The sequence below is a fragment of the Podarcis raffonei genome, chromosome Z (genome assembly GCF_027172205.1).
Source record: "Podarcis raffonei isolate rPodRaf1 chromosome Z, rPodRaf1.pri, whole genome shotgun sequence".
In the NCBI taxonomy this organism is placed as follows: Eukaryota; Metazoa; Chordata; class Lepidosauria; order Squamata; family Lacertidae; genus Podarcis; species Podarcis raffonei.
Genome location: NC_070621.1, coordinates 37083996 through 37099326, shown reverse-complemented (window position 1 = coordinate 37099326; position 15331 = coordinate 37083996). Strand labels below are relative to the sequence as shown.

The following is a 15331-nucleotide window of genomic DNA, read 5'->3' as shown; positions in this document are numbered from 1 at the left end:
TGGAAAACCCTCTCAAAACCATGGTTTCTAGGCACAGGACAAGTGTGGAAGTGTGGATGAACCTTCAATTGACACTTCCTGCCATAACATGAGCTACCAAAGCACAGAACTGGCATACATACATTTCTTTAACCCTAGGGTGCAACACTCACACCAGGCACCACTTAGCTGGGTATCGCATAAGCAATTTCAAATTATCATATGCCAATGTGAAAGATTGTGCACACATTAAATTTTAAAATCTGCTTTTTAGGTCTCATTCTGACATCTAGTTAGCATACAATAACTGCCTTTCAAAAGCCAAATTAAATATCTGTGACACTTTAAATGTTGCTGTATCCCCCTCCTTTTTTTATTTGGTCTTTTATTTCAGTTCTGTGGCTCTTTTGTGATGTTGATAAGTGTGAAAGATGATAGTTTAATTGGTAGATGTTGTTAAGGGAAAATGATGATTAACACATCAAACATGTTATGTTTTTTGGCATGAAAGAGAATTAGAATGATTGGGAGGTGATCCTTTTGGCTTCTTCTCATAAATCATTGAAATCCACCTTTGATCAGATTCCCAAACAATGAAAGGCATAGCGAAGATCACCTTCCTACTGTGTGTGACATCTGTGGAGATTTCACTACTTAAGAGAAATGTTCAAACAGATCTGAGGAATTTGGGTAACGGTTTAGGCCTAGTGAATTTTGATAAGTTAAGGGGGATTAAACTTGCTAGCTTGAAGGTATTTACGAAGCAGCCACAATGGATACAAGTACACCAATTGTATTACCCTCAGGGAACAAGCAAAATGTGGGAAATCAGCCCACAAGGGACTGCATCAGAGACTGGCGTTATTGACAAGTGATGAGGCCTACAAATTATGATAAGCAAATCTGACAATTTTTAAATCATCAGGAAAATTCACCAGTATTTTTGTGTGGATTTCTATTAAGACATTTTTCTTTGCAGTTTTGCCTTATCGATATGATTTTTGCAAAGCAGTTTCTCCTTATGTATGCATACCCTCCAAGTGACCCAATTTTCCAGGGGCAGTCCCGGCTTCTGATTTGATCCTGGAATGCACCTATTTCCTCTGCCGGTGCCGCCACTGCCAAGCTCAGGGAAGAGAATGAGCATGCGCTTGTCATGAGCAGTGGCGGCAGCTGCCGCGAGGGGGCATCCTGGTGCCTCTTCACCGCCTCCTCCCTTGGACAGTTCATACCAGCTGCTGGAAAGCGGGAGAAGAGGTGGAGAAGGAGGCATGTGATATGCCAGCTCTGAGGCAGATGCAGAGGGCAGGACTGCCCTGGGTGGGAAGAAAATGAGAGCAGAGTGCAAAGAGTCTTGATTTTAAAAAAATAATAATTTATGCATCCACATCTAATCTAGGCCTTTTCTAATATTTATTTATTGGTGTGTGCTTTTCTTTTTGTAAATCTTTGTTGTTGCTTAGTCGTTTAGTCATGTCCGACTCTTTGTCACTCCATGGACCAGAGCACGCCAGGCATTCCTGTCTTCCACTGCCTCCCGCATTTTGGTCAAGCTTCAAGAACACTATCCAACCATCTCGTCCTCTGTCGTCCCCTTCTCCTTGTGCCCTCCATCTTTCCCAACATCAGGGTCTTTTCCCGGGAGTCTTCTCTTCTCATGAGGTGGCCAAAGTATTGGAGTCTCAGCTTCACGATCTGTCCTTCCAGTGAGCACTCAGGGCTGATTTCCTTAAGAATGGAGAGGTTTGATCTTCTTGCAGTCCATGGGACTCTCAAGGGTCTCCTCCAGCACCATAATTCAAAAGCATCAATTCTTCAGTGATCAGCCTTCTTTATGGTCTAGCTCTCACTTCCATACATCACTACAGGGAAAACCATAGCTTTAACTAACTTTAAAAAGCTTTAACTAAACTTTAAATTAACTTTGTCGGCAAGGTGATGTCTCTGCTTTTTAAGATGCTGTCTAGGTTGGTCATTGCTTTTCTCCCAAGAAGCAGGCGTCTTTTAATTTCATGGCTGCTGTCACCATCCGCAGTGATCATGGAGCCCAAGAAAGTTAAATCTCTCACTGCCTCCATTTCTTCCCCTTCTATTTGCCAGGAGGTGATGGGACCAGTGGCCATGATCTTAGTGTTTTTGATGTTGAGCTTGTTCATCTTTGTGGAGCTTACCTTCTACTACTGCTAATTCTAAGGGCAATTGCTGAGGAAGCACACCCTGACTTCTCAAGTTTCAGCTTCCTGCTGTGTGATATCTGTAGCTTGAGTTTTTGGCAATGAGTAATCAGGTAGCCTAGCAAACTTAAGTCAGTGAAACCTCTCAATTAATACAAACTTATCTGTTTTGCAAATGCAAATCTTAACGTAAGTTTTAACTTCAGTCAAACAATTTTTTTACATTATATTTTTACACATATTAAACTTATATTGTTTATACACAATTACCAATTAAAATGACTGGGCCCAGAGTAGATAACAAGAAGTGCCAGCAATGCTAGCAATGCTAGAGAAATACCAGAAGATGTTGAGCACTGATTCTAGGCTACCCACTGAATAGTAAGAACAACTGTTCCAGTCAGGAGGGCAGGATCCTCTGAAGATGGGTCATTATTCATTTTGCATATGTACTCTAAAAGTACCTTGTGTGTCCTATTTCAGTGGAAGAGTGGAGTATCATTTCCAAAATAAAGTAAAATAAAAATAAATAAAAAGGTACCTTCAGTTTTAAGGTCAAATGTAATTCCACTTCTATCCAACAGTTGGGGGAATGCTGCCCTTACCAATCTTATTAGCAACTGTAGTGAACATAAAGTTGATCTAACTAGATCCACACATCCATATAATGATGATGATGGAGAGCTTAATGATGCTGGAGAGAAGGAATCCACTGGGAATGATGGATCAGATATGACTGCTCTTAACTTGTCATTTGGAAAGCTGTTCTAGAGTCTCATGGGTTTAACTTGTTACTACCCCCTCCCCTGGTGTATAGTTTCCCAGAGAAGATGAGATTTGGCAGCAAAAGGGGAAGGAGGTGTAGGAAGTGATGTGATTGCTAGCGGCTTGCCTTTCAGATGTGCTAAGTACCAGAAACACTGAGAAAACTGGAAGAGGACAGTTCTTGATGTTCAGTGACTCTGACAGTCTATCCCCAGGTGAATAGGGCATCTTTAGATGCAACTTTAAGATGAGGTTTCTCTGTTGGCCCTTCACTTTGTTCTGAATTTGGACTGAGAGCAAGGCTGGTAAATGGTATTTTGTATCTATATCGCTGAATTGTTGTATTAATCATTGCTACACTCCCCATTTTTTTCAAGTGATAAAAAGCCCAGAAGGAAAGCTACTGGCCATCAAAATATTTTGTGTCAAGGAATTCTTGAGGTTAATTGTGCCAGTTTTCCAGGGATGGCAACCGCTTGGTTCCTTTTCATAGCATGTTGTTATGAAAGAGCTGTACTGGGAGCGGGGGAGGTCTATGCCAAGAGGACTCATGGCCTTTACTAAATATTTTGATTGTGTGTGTATTGTCTTTACAAGTCCTGAACTGGATCATAAAATCTCATGAGTTCTTTCTCATTTGTAGTGGGTGGGTGGATGATTGTTGCTGTCCTCCCATTAACATAGCATACAGCATACCCTCTGTTCCACATATATCCAACACAAAAGCTTCCAATCTCCCTTCCCAGCTATCTGATTGCCTTCCTTCTGCCCTCACATTAACAAGTTGAATGGAAAAACCAAGGAAGTAGCAGAAAGGAAAGCAATCAGATGGGGAAGAGGCTTCTGTTGGATGAGGTAGATTGGGATCTGGAGACTGGAAAGTACAGGGTCATTCTCCCTAGATTTGGTTCCGTTCCACAGCTTCCTTGAAATAAACCTGCATAAGACTTTGAGGTAAATCAGATAATTATCAAATAAAGCTCAGAAAAAAACAAATGCTTCCTGAACTGTGCCATGGGCAGAGCTTGCCATTACTGCAGGTAATAAAGAATCTCTTCTTGCAGTTGGAGCTACCACCCCTGCTTGCCCCATTCATCAACTCACCGTCTAAATCGCTTTGCACCCTCCTTAATACAATTCTAGCAAAATATGATGAAGGCAGGGCACTTCAGAAAGCTGTATGCTCAACTGCTCTCTGGAACATCTCCCACTTCCTTAAACATCATTCTAGATATGTTTAACTGTGTGTGCATCAGAGAGCAGTTGCCCAAACCACCCTCTGAAGCACCTCAACAGCTCGCCTGTGCTACCCAACTGCCACATTGCTTGCTTGCTTGTCTTCTGTTCTGTTCTGTCATCCTGCTTCAGTGGGCATGGCCATTTATCTGCACCCATGCCCACTGCAGCATGGCAACCATTTTTCTTCTGAAATGGATGGGCAACCCCTTGGGTAGGCAAAAAGTAGAAAAGTCCTAAATATTTCTTACTACTCTCAGTTGCCCACTGAACTTCATCCCCAATTGGCTACCAGGTTCTATCATGCCTAAAAGAGAATTTAATTCTTCCATAACCCTAGAGATGAACACACACACACACCTTCATCTTCGTGTGCCACATATTCATAAGGTATGATTGAATTCTTCTGGGATACAGAAAAAGATGGTGAATTTATGACCGCTTAAGATTTGGCCTATAACCACCTACTTGAAAGCATTCATGGTGGGGGGGGGGGAGAATTAGGAACATTTTATATCTTGTCATTATTACCTTGACAATCATTTTATAGGCATATACAACTACCTGACATTTAGAAGACATCTGAAGTTTTTAATGTGTGACATTTTAATGTATTTTTAATCTTTGTTGGAAGCCACCCAGAGTGGCTGGGGAAATCCAGCCAGATGGGCAGGGTACAAATAATAAATAATAAATTATTATTATTATTATTATTATTATTATTATTATACAAAAGGAGGGGGAAAGTGTTCTTTACTCCTTCCCTGAGAAGTAGACGAGCAGTGATTTTCTGAATTCCTGCAGACATCGTTACAGCAATCGCAAGCAAGACATGCGAATACAATTTTGCCAATAGCAGGGAGTTAGCTTCTGTCACATTTATTTTTGAAAGTTCTTCCTTCAGGCATTTCAATTTGAATTTATAAGATTGCAAAATATCCTCAGACTCCAGCTGTTTTCCTGTTTGTTTTCCAAAGGGAGCGTGTATAGATAGTAGCAAAATAACACGGATTGTGGGCTAGTCCTCCCCATTTTTCTTAATTTGATTACCACATGCTGTGTGCATGCATGCATTATTTATTTATTTATACATACAATTTCTTACCTGCCCTTCCCCATAATGGTCTGGCATGTGCAATCCCTTCCCCAGTTTGAACAGTATTATCCCTCCACCAAGATCTGCTGGCTTTTCCTGGTGGGGGAATTCCATTTCCAGTGGGGGAGTCTCACCAGTGAGCAACATTTCAATGTGCGCATCCAAACATCTGGCAGTGGAATTGCCATTGATGGTAGCCAGAGGTCACCGCTTGAATTGGGTTTTTCGGGAGGGAGGGGCCAGAACTGAGCTCACAGTTTCTGCTTGACCCTGAACTAGCCCTGCAGCTATCACCTGATAGCAATCTGGGCCTCCTTGCTAGATCAACCTGGGAGCTGGTTTAGAAAAGAGTCATCCTTGTGCTCACTTTCCACTCCATGGCACTCCATAAAACCAGTAAGCTTCAGGCCAGGGCTTTGGATTTCTCCCAATGGTGCATATGATTAATTGAGTCAAACCATAGGTGAATATAGCAAGCTGCTAAGTGAAACCATTGGTCCATCTAGTTTAGTACTGTCTACACTTACTGGCAGTAGCTCTTAGAGGGGCTTCAGACAAGGGTCCCTCCCAGTCTTACCCAGAGATACCAAAAATTGAACATGGGACATTTGGCAGGTAAAGCAGATGAGTCACCATTGAGCCACAGCTCTTCTCTAGCTTTTTGGACAGTTACTTAAGTGGGTGGTGCTTCTTTTGTCAGAATACAGGTCTAAAGTCTTACTAAGCTTTTCACATCTAACCAACCCAGTAAATTGTCCCATCAATCCAGCAATTGGTGGATTGTGTAATATACTCACCCGTTATTTTAAAAAGAACAAAAGATAACTCTTCATTAAATATGAGAGATTTCAAACTAAATCCACCAGGGATATTGCCTACTGAACAGAATGCATGACAATATGTGTTGGGCAATGCATATTCTGAGTTTTAAAATAAATATAGGCATGGTGTGATGGTTTTACTACAGGGACATCAACTAGAATTTGGGTAGATAGAGAATTTGGCCAATATTTGTTTGAGCGTTTGTGAGTGAATAATTTGGGTGGAGATGTTTTCAGTGAAGGTCTCTCCCTCATTTCTAACAGCTACCTCACCCCAAGCAACACCCCATAACCTAGCCATAATCTAGCAAAGGGATGAGAAGCATGTGGCCATCCAGATGGTGTTAGAGTCCAGCTCCAACCATCCCTTAGCACTGGCCATGCTAGATGGGACTGACTGGAGTTGTAGACCAAAAGCATGGGGAATTTCACAGTGTCCCCATCCCTGATCTACCAGAACCCTGTCCAGTGACATTTTTCAAGAACCTCTGCTCTTCAAAAAATTCTTTGCTTCAATATGACTGCTCAGGAAATGTCCCTGGTTGATGGCATGACCTTATTTGACACCTGACATTCCTTAGAAGAATTGCATTTACACTTTCGGCAACCTTGGGAGCAAAAATAATTTCCCTTTATTGCAGGAAACAAATTATAACAGTATGAAATATGTCATAGAACATTTCACCCTTTAGGAAAGGTGACAGAATTTTAGAGTTTCTTGTTACCTATACCATACTTCCATTGTAGCACTTTGGCATTTAGATAATTTTTCAGATGGAGAAATTGGTTGAAAACGCTAGCTCTTTTCAGGCACAATTGTACTCTACATGGGAGTGGGGAGCAGGTTTTAGGAATAAGGGATAATTTTGATTCAGTTTTAATGTTACTGAGTGCATAACTTGCACTTTCTGAAACAATATGCAAACAAAAACACAGCCATCCTTTGCCATTTACATTTCTCTAAATTTTAGGGTGCAGTTCTCCAACCAAATGATGTGCCCCAAACTGTGCATATTAAGCGAAAGTGAGCATACAATGTATCTAGCTGTGAAAATGGCATGCATGTTATATATGCCTTATATTGGGAGGAACTGCTTGCAAAAATGAGTATATCAGGCAAAATTGCATACAAAAATGTGTATATAAAGAGAAATTTGCCCTAAAATGCTGGTAAGTTTTCATAAGGATTAGAGCAGGGGTAGGCAGACTAAGGCCCTTGGGCCGGATGCGGCCCAATCGCCTTCTCAATCTGGCCTGCGGCCGGTCTGGGAATCAGCATGTTTTTACATTACTAGAATGTGTCCTTTTATTTAAAATGTATCTCTGGGTTATTTGTGGGGCCTGCCTGGTGTTTTTCCATGAGTAGAATGTATGCTTTTATTTAAAATGCATCTCTGGGTTATTTGTGGGGCATTGGAATTTGTTCATATTTTTTTCAAAATATAGTCCGGTCCACCACATGGTCTGAGGGAAGGTGGACCGGCCCATGGCTGAAAAAGGTTGCTGACCCCTGGACTAGAGCAACACGGGAACAGTAACAGTCGAACGAGACTACTACTTATCAATTAAAAAGATATTCTTAATTGGAGAGTAGGGTGCTTTGTTTGTTTAAGATAAATCACTCATTGTTATTAAATATTGATAGCCGGGAAGAAATGTGGTAGAATAAAGAAAAGTTAAAAGGGGAAAAAATCATTTGTAGGTTGTTGGGAGAAACAGACATTAAGTACTGTCATTCTTACTCATCTCTAAGCTTCAGAACTCCCTAAGATCTTAAATATCAGTTTTATGTTAGATGTTTAAAAATAATCTGACTGTAATTTGATGTGCATTATCTTGTGAGCGCAAAAGCCTTCAGTTGGTTTATTTTAAAAAAGGGGATGTTTACATCCTTTGCATTGTTCTGAATGTCACGTTCAAAGTAATGTGCGATTTCCTGCACCCTAAAGAACATAAATATAAGGAGTAAAGTTGGTTGGTTGGTTAGATTGATGGATAGATGGAAGCATTGGTACTTCCCGTTATTCTGTTCTATCTCTTCCAAATATCCTTTTTCTTTCTCTATGAAAAATATGAAATATAGATGTTAGAGAGAGTATCTGAATAGTACACCCAACCAATACATGAGAGTGTCAGACTGAATATATTAAAGTGAATCTTACTCTTTCTTATAAAATACAGTTGTTTTCTATAGTATCATCTTTGACAGGGATGTAGAACCTTTCTTTTCAGCCTGAGGGCCGTATTGCCTTATGGACAATGCAGTTCTTTAGCCCTGTAATGTATACAAAAATGAATATGCTAGGGTAAAGTATAAATAAAATGTAATGTGAATATAATAATAAAAATAACAATGTGAAATGTCTTGTATTACGGAAAATTGCTCTGCAAAGTATGCATATTAGGAAAAATTGTGTACACACATGTGTGTACATTAGGATAAATGCTGATAAATTTCCATGAGGACTGTTTAAATATATATAAATAACTTCCAAAAAACTGATGTAGAAATGTGGAGAACTGGGGGGTGGGAAGAGAAATGGAGAGAAAACAAAATTGGCAGATCTGTTCATCCTGATAGGTACCGGGGCAGAACACATTTCATCAGTTGGTTATAGTCAACAACAACCTGGGAACACTGCTGGAACAATATGGTTTTCTTTTCTCCTCTGCAGTCGCAGCGCCGAGTTACATTTCACCTGCCGGATGGTTCTCAGGAAAGCTGCAGTGACAGTGGGCTAGGAGACCATGAGCCCAGCAGCACCGCTAGCACAGCACATCCTCTGCCACTTGGTTTCCCGCAAGAGGAGTACTATGAGCAGACATCACCCAACAGTCGGACAGAGGGAGATGGCAATTCAGATCCAGAGTCCAGTAAGTCTGTTGCATCATGGGCATTTGTCACTCTAGGGAATTCATGGGTCCAAAATGAGCATCCAGTGTATAGTGACAATTTATTCTGATTCAAATAGTATTTGTTTTGTTGCACCTGAAAGGACAAAGGTCATCATTTTGTCCATGGCTGAAGGGCCTTGTAGTAATATTTTCTGAGCTGCATTTTGAGATTCAGATGATGAACCTATACGGACCAAACTGGTGGTATTTAGGATGCAGTAACCCAGCTCTTGGAGGAAGGCCCTATGTGGAAAAGCAGGATAGAAATCACGACCAGAAGACCTGTGGGGTCTAAGCTAATAAGTGCTTTAGAGAATAGTAAACACGGAGCAGTAGCTGTCTTTGAGTGCTTCTTTTTTAATTTCAGTGTATGTTTCATTGTTTGGGTAAAATACAAAGACAGGCTTTTCATAGGACTGGGCAATTGAAGGGCCTATAAAGAGTTTGCAAAAAGATGAAAAATGCAGCTGAGGCAGAAATGAATAATGAAATTAAATCACACTTGCTGTTTGCTTCTTAAAGGGCATGCTACTATTTACGGGGTGATTTTTTTTAGGTTGTTGTATAATTTCAGAGAGATATATCCAAGCTGGCATTGATCCAGCAAAGCAAATTGTAAGTTTGTAGTTTTATTTTTATTTTTAATGTTCATGGACTATTATGGAATAATATAGAATTATAGAGTTATAGAATTGGTTTTATTTCTTTGGTTTTGGGCCTGTTATCTTTTGTATTTGATTTTTTTTAATTGCATGCTGCTTTGGTACCTTTTGGTTGGAAAACGTTTTATAAATCTGCAGATAAATAATCAATCAATCAATCATTAAGGGAGGAAAAACTCATGAGAGGAGACAGCAGCAACAAACATGTTAGTTCCAGCCACACATTGGAGGGAAGCCTCCAGTGCTCATGTTTCACAACAAGTTCTAAAGTATGCAGGAAGTCTCCATGAGTACAGGAGTACCACTTCAAGAGAGTACACAGGTTGGATGGTAACAGAGACAGCTTGTAACCCCCTCACATTTACATAAAACTTAATGGTCAATCCAGAAAAGGGCTGTGTTTTCAGCTTAAACCGAGTTTGGAGCAGTTGTTGCCATTTGGGATGCCTTTTCTGATTCTTCCCCCCAACTTAGGGAGGGGTATTTGTCCCATTTGAAACAGCTGCAATGTCAGTTTGATCCTAATGATATATACTTTGATAAGTAGTGGCACACATCACTACCTCATGGCTGATGTGGTGATAGATGTGTCTTCGGATGTGAGAAGTTTGCAAGGAGGTTGGACTCACCTATTTTTCTTAGATGACTAATTATCTGACAGCTCAAGTTGAAATCCAATACCAAGAATAATTAGTGTTCTGCAGTGTGGAGATGTATACCCCAACTAATGTGATTTCGACTTCAATAGCTGTGCTTTGACGTATGCAATTGATGTTGTGTCCTCTGATGTTGGTAGTTTTCAACCATGTCTGGGATTCTTTACTGTGATGTAGCTCTTTAGTGATTCTACTCTCACACAAAAATATGTTCAGGATGTTCACAATACACCCTCATCAGATGAGTATGATATATGAAATGTTTTCCATAGAAACAAGAACTAGAATCATAGAGCTGTTTTGTGGCAGATATACTTTTTTTCAACTGAATGCTTGAGTGAACTGAACTTGAATGTGGATAATTGAACCTGAGACTGTATACATGCAAATCATCAAACTGTAGCCACTCCTAATTTGCACTGGCAGCTGGCAAAATTGGACTATATCCAGTGAGTTAAATTTAACTAGCAACTAGAAGAATAACACAGCTAACTTTCTAGGGTGGTGGTGTGAGTGAATGAGAAAGAATTAACTGAACTTTAAAAGTGCAGTACATAGAAAAAAAGAGTTCATGTGAGTTATCAAACATTTAACTTTTACTTTTTTTAAAAAAGAGACTTGGACAAGTGTTAGTTCTGTATGCATGCTGTACAAAGTTCTTTCATTTATTTTATTGAACAAAATTTCTTTGCTGTTTGATTATAATAAAACCTTCAAACAGTTTATAGAAAATAAAACGCAAAAGTTATCAATAAAATGCTGTTTAAAACAAGCATTTAATGATTTGAAATATCATTAAAGTCAACAATATACTAAAAATAAATGTGTTTTACATGTGCTTCTACCAGGAAGGAGTCTTAAACTTCTACCAAGCAGGAGTGTATTTGGTGTCAATAGACATGAAGTTCCAAGGTATAGGGTTTGTAGCCAGTTTTGGAATGTTATCATAGATTAAATTACTCTGGCCAGGTTGTAGATGGGGCTTGTGTCAGTCACACGGCATTTGGGGAGTTTGCACAGTGTTTATAAAGGAAATCTCCTTGAGCTTTTAATCATTTGGTCTGGCAGTTTACCTAAATTTGCCCTTTGTGGAGTAGTTCAGAGACTTCTGGGCTTCCTTGTTCTTAAGGCTTGTTAGCTTCCCTAAACTGTGATTTCAAAATCACTGCTTTTCATAGTTCTGTCCAAATAATGATTCGAGCAGAGCAATGGGATTAACAATTTAGTAGAGTTTGTGATTTCTGTCAACCAGATAACGAAATCTTATCCCTTGTCAAAAAAGACTTTGATATGAAAACGAAAACGACAAAGTATGCAATATAAAATGGTGTTTCAGACTTGAAAAAGTAGGTGTGCCAGGGCTAATTCTCTATCATCTATCTATCTATCTATCTATCTATCTATCTATCATCTATCTATCTAATTTTTAATTAGCATTTTTCAATATAGAATAATAAAACTGTGTGTACAAAACCATAACATAGCCATAAAAAAAACAAAAAATGAGCCATAGCTCACCAATAAGGATATATGTTCTTGCCCCTTTTAAGTTCAGATTGAGAAATAAAGAAATGTTTACGATTTTAAGGATAATAATAATGTACTCAAAGTACTCAACTTTTTTTGAAAAAATGACACTGAAGTTCTACAACATTTAATGCTCAAAAAACAGTATATTTTAACCAAGAGGTAGACTCTGTCACTGGGTTATAGAAATATATATATACTGTGTGTGTGTTTTGTGTGTGTGTGTGTATATCCACCTATGTTGATGTCCACTTGTGGGTTCTTCCATAACTCTACTGATTTTTCCCATCTTCAAAGTGGTATGCTAATAATTAATTTGCAGAGGGGCAGAGTAATTAATCTTAGCAAGACAGTACTGCATGATTGATCTTCTACCTTTAATCTAATTAGCCTGCACATAGGTGGGAGAATGTAATAGCTGAACACTTTACTATAAGGCTTTGAGAAAAGTCAACCCTTTTTTTGATGACCCGCTGAGACCATTCCCATACATCACTTCTTGGGTAGTCATTAGTTGCATGTTTGAATTAAAAGGTGAGGAAACTGGGGAAGATCAAAAAACCCAGAGTAGGTTGAACATTCTCATTTTAAATGAGTCAGTCCTTTTGTACACTCTTAATAATGTATGATTATATCTTGATAGCATCAAATTTGGTTTGGTGGTAGTGGCCATAACAACCATAGGTGAAAATCAAAGCAGCAAATATTTTAGATGTGCCAAACTTTCATATCATAGGGGAAGATTCAAGAAACAGTTCTTTGATGTTCACAAAACTTCACAAATGAAGACTGGCACTAAATTAAATTTCACTGTTTGATGCAGCATCTTATATTTGGCCTACAACAGTTCAGCTTGCGGATTGCCCAGGCAGGTGCATTATGTGACCCGTGAGAGCAGCAAAATAACTTGCACAATGGTGATGGGATAAAATCAGGCCAAATATTTATTGAGAGCAGCAGACAAGGCAAGGGCTGGCATGGCGGTGGGTCCCAGGATCAGCTCATCATTCCACAAGCCCTATGTTGATGGAATGGATCTGCTGGGTTTGGATCACTCCAAACCTGCATGATGGGAGTCAGCCAGTGTTGAACTTTGCTGTGGTGCAAGCCAAGCAAGCAAGGTCTCACTGGGAGACCAGGGTGCAGATTCACACCAGGCAGATACCGAAGACATGCTTGGGGTTGCTGTGGTCAATGCTCCCCTCAGGCCCCTTATGGGAAGTCCCCTTAATTATGCTGATCCCATCAAGTGCCATTTCCACCCTCATGCAAACTATGTTCTTCCGCCTAACACTGAGGGGAAGGCGGAAGAAACCCCCAACCAAGTTTCAATCAGGTTGATAGGGGGGGAAATCCTTTACAGCCCTGTCAACCAATGACCCAAAATTGTTCAGTGAAGGCTCTAACATGAGGGTGGGTGGGCGGGAGGGAAGCTCTTAAAGCAAAAAGGCTATGAGATCCAGAAAAAAAGCAGCCTTATATAGGCTTTCCCCTCATAGGTGGAAGATACTGGGCAAAACCTTGCCCAGTATTTTGCTGCAATCTATGGGTGTCACCAGGCAAAGGCGTCCTGTGCTTATTGGGCATGGAATGGGGCTTACATTCACAGGTCTGCCAGCTCCCTCAGTTTGCATTCCTTTGCTTATCTTTCAAAGGACATAAAAAACATTGTGCTGAATCTGTCCAAACTCCAGTGTCCTGCTTCTACAGAGGCCACCCAGATACCTTTGAGAAACCCTTCCACACTGATCCATTCAGCAACTGGCATTCAATGGCACATTGACCCTGCACATGGTGGTTCCATTTAACCATCATCACTACTGGCAGACCTCTCCATTTCAAATTTCTATGACACAGTTTTCAGTAGGAATGGAGGAGAACTTTGTTCAGTTCTCATTATTAAGGGCATATCTGCACTATACATTTAAATCACTTTGTTGCAACTTTCACTGCATGTCTTCCCCCAAATAATACTGGGAACTTTGTAAAGTGTGCCAAGAGTTGTTAGGAGACACTACTTTTCCTAACCTATAGTAACAATACAATATGCACCCTTTTTCAAGACTTCTCTTTGTCATTGTTTTTAGTGCAAAACTGCAGAGCAAAGCCTGCAATGTATGTTTTTTCGTTTTCCCTGCTATTTTAGGGAAAGTGTCGGTGTTGCATTGACAGCCACCACTTTGCTGAAGAGCTCATCCCACAATAGCTAAGACATCAAAAGCTCTGTGTTTCCAGGGATGCTTGAGGAATTTGATCCAGCTATTTACTGGATTTCATGCTTCTCTGGATGTTGTGATGCAGCTCTTGGCAGCTTGCACCCCTATACTTACACCATATCCCTATTTTCATAATGCACGTGTAAATAATATTTTGAATGGATTTCAAAAATGCAGATTAGCATGGAACTGGAATGGAATTACAGGTCAAAATACTGTATTTGGAAGTGACAAGGGCTGGGATAGACAGGTTCATCAGCTGTAGCAGGATACAAAGGAGAAACAAAGCAGATTTCTTTCATTTTATATATCCCTTCCCCACTGCTGTTACTGATGTGAAAAGTGCTGGACATTAGCTGTATAAAGGGAGTCCAAACTGGTGTGCATGTGATTTCAAAGCAAGCAATGGGGCCCTATACTAGCAATAACCCCAAAAGTCAAAATGGATAGCAACCCAGAGAGAAAGAAGTCATTCTTTAATGTATGAACTTGAAGCTGTTGACAGAGTTCCGTTTACGTTTGCAGTTTTGAGGATGAGTTTATCTCGAGGATCTTAAACCCAGTATGGATTAGACTGAGGATTTATCAGAGACAGAGAGAACAGTCTGATCTGAGTGTAGCAATCCCTTATCTTGTCAATTCTGTTTGAAAATGACAAACACATGGAACCTGGTGTGCTTGGCCAATAGAAAGCTGATGTCAGAAGGACTGGAATGCCACTGAGCATGAATGACTATCTTCAGTGACACAGAATAGGTAGCCCTTCTCCTCACAAGAGTCTTCCTTTGCTTCTTTTTTTTTTTAGTAGGCAGCCCATGCTGTAAAATAAAGTTCACATGACATTTATATTTCTATTATTTATGAGGCAATGAGGCAATCCTTTTTTATGACCTTCTCTATTTCCTCTCACTCTTCCCCCATCACATTTTCAGACTATCTTAAGCTCTTTTTTCTTCTTATCCTTTGGCAATAATAAAATAGGGACTTGAGACCCCTTGAGACCCCATAGCTTCAGGATGATGAAGCAGTTTACCCTCAAAAGCAGGGCCTATTCCACCCCCAGAGCCCAGAAATTAAGCATCACTGCCAGCTCATAACCCAGACTGGGATCAACTGGCTGAAACATAATTTATTTATTTTTATTTTATTTCATAAAATTTATGCACTGCTTGATTGTAAAACCAAACTAAACCTCAAAGTAGTTTACAGAAAAATAAAACAAGGAAATCGAGGAAAGTCCACAACCCTACTTTAAAACACATAAAAGTTAAAATAATAAAACAGATTCATATTACCTCAACTTC

General features: G+C 39.8%; 1 protein-coding gene across 3 annotated transcripts in view; it reads left to right on the top strand.

Moving 5' to 3' along the window:
* Positions 1 to 15331, top strand: part of PCDH11X (protocadherin 11 X-linked) — a 754240-nt gene that overhangs the window by 567624 nt on the left and 171285 nt on the right. For all 3 annotated transcript variants that reach the window (XM_053375009.1, XM_053375010.1, XM_053375007.1), the window contains one exon: positions 8747 to 8945. In XM_053375009.1, coding sequence (XP_053230984.1) covers positions 8747 to 8945 — 199 coding nt within the window. The remainder of the gene's footprint in view (positions 1 to 8746; positions 8946 to 15331) is intronic.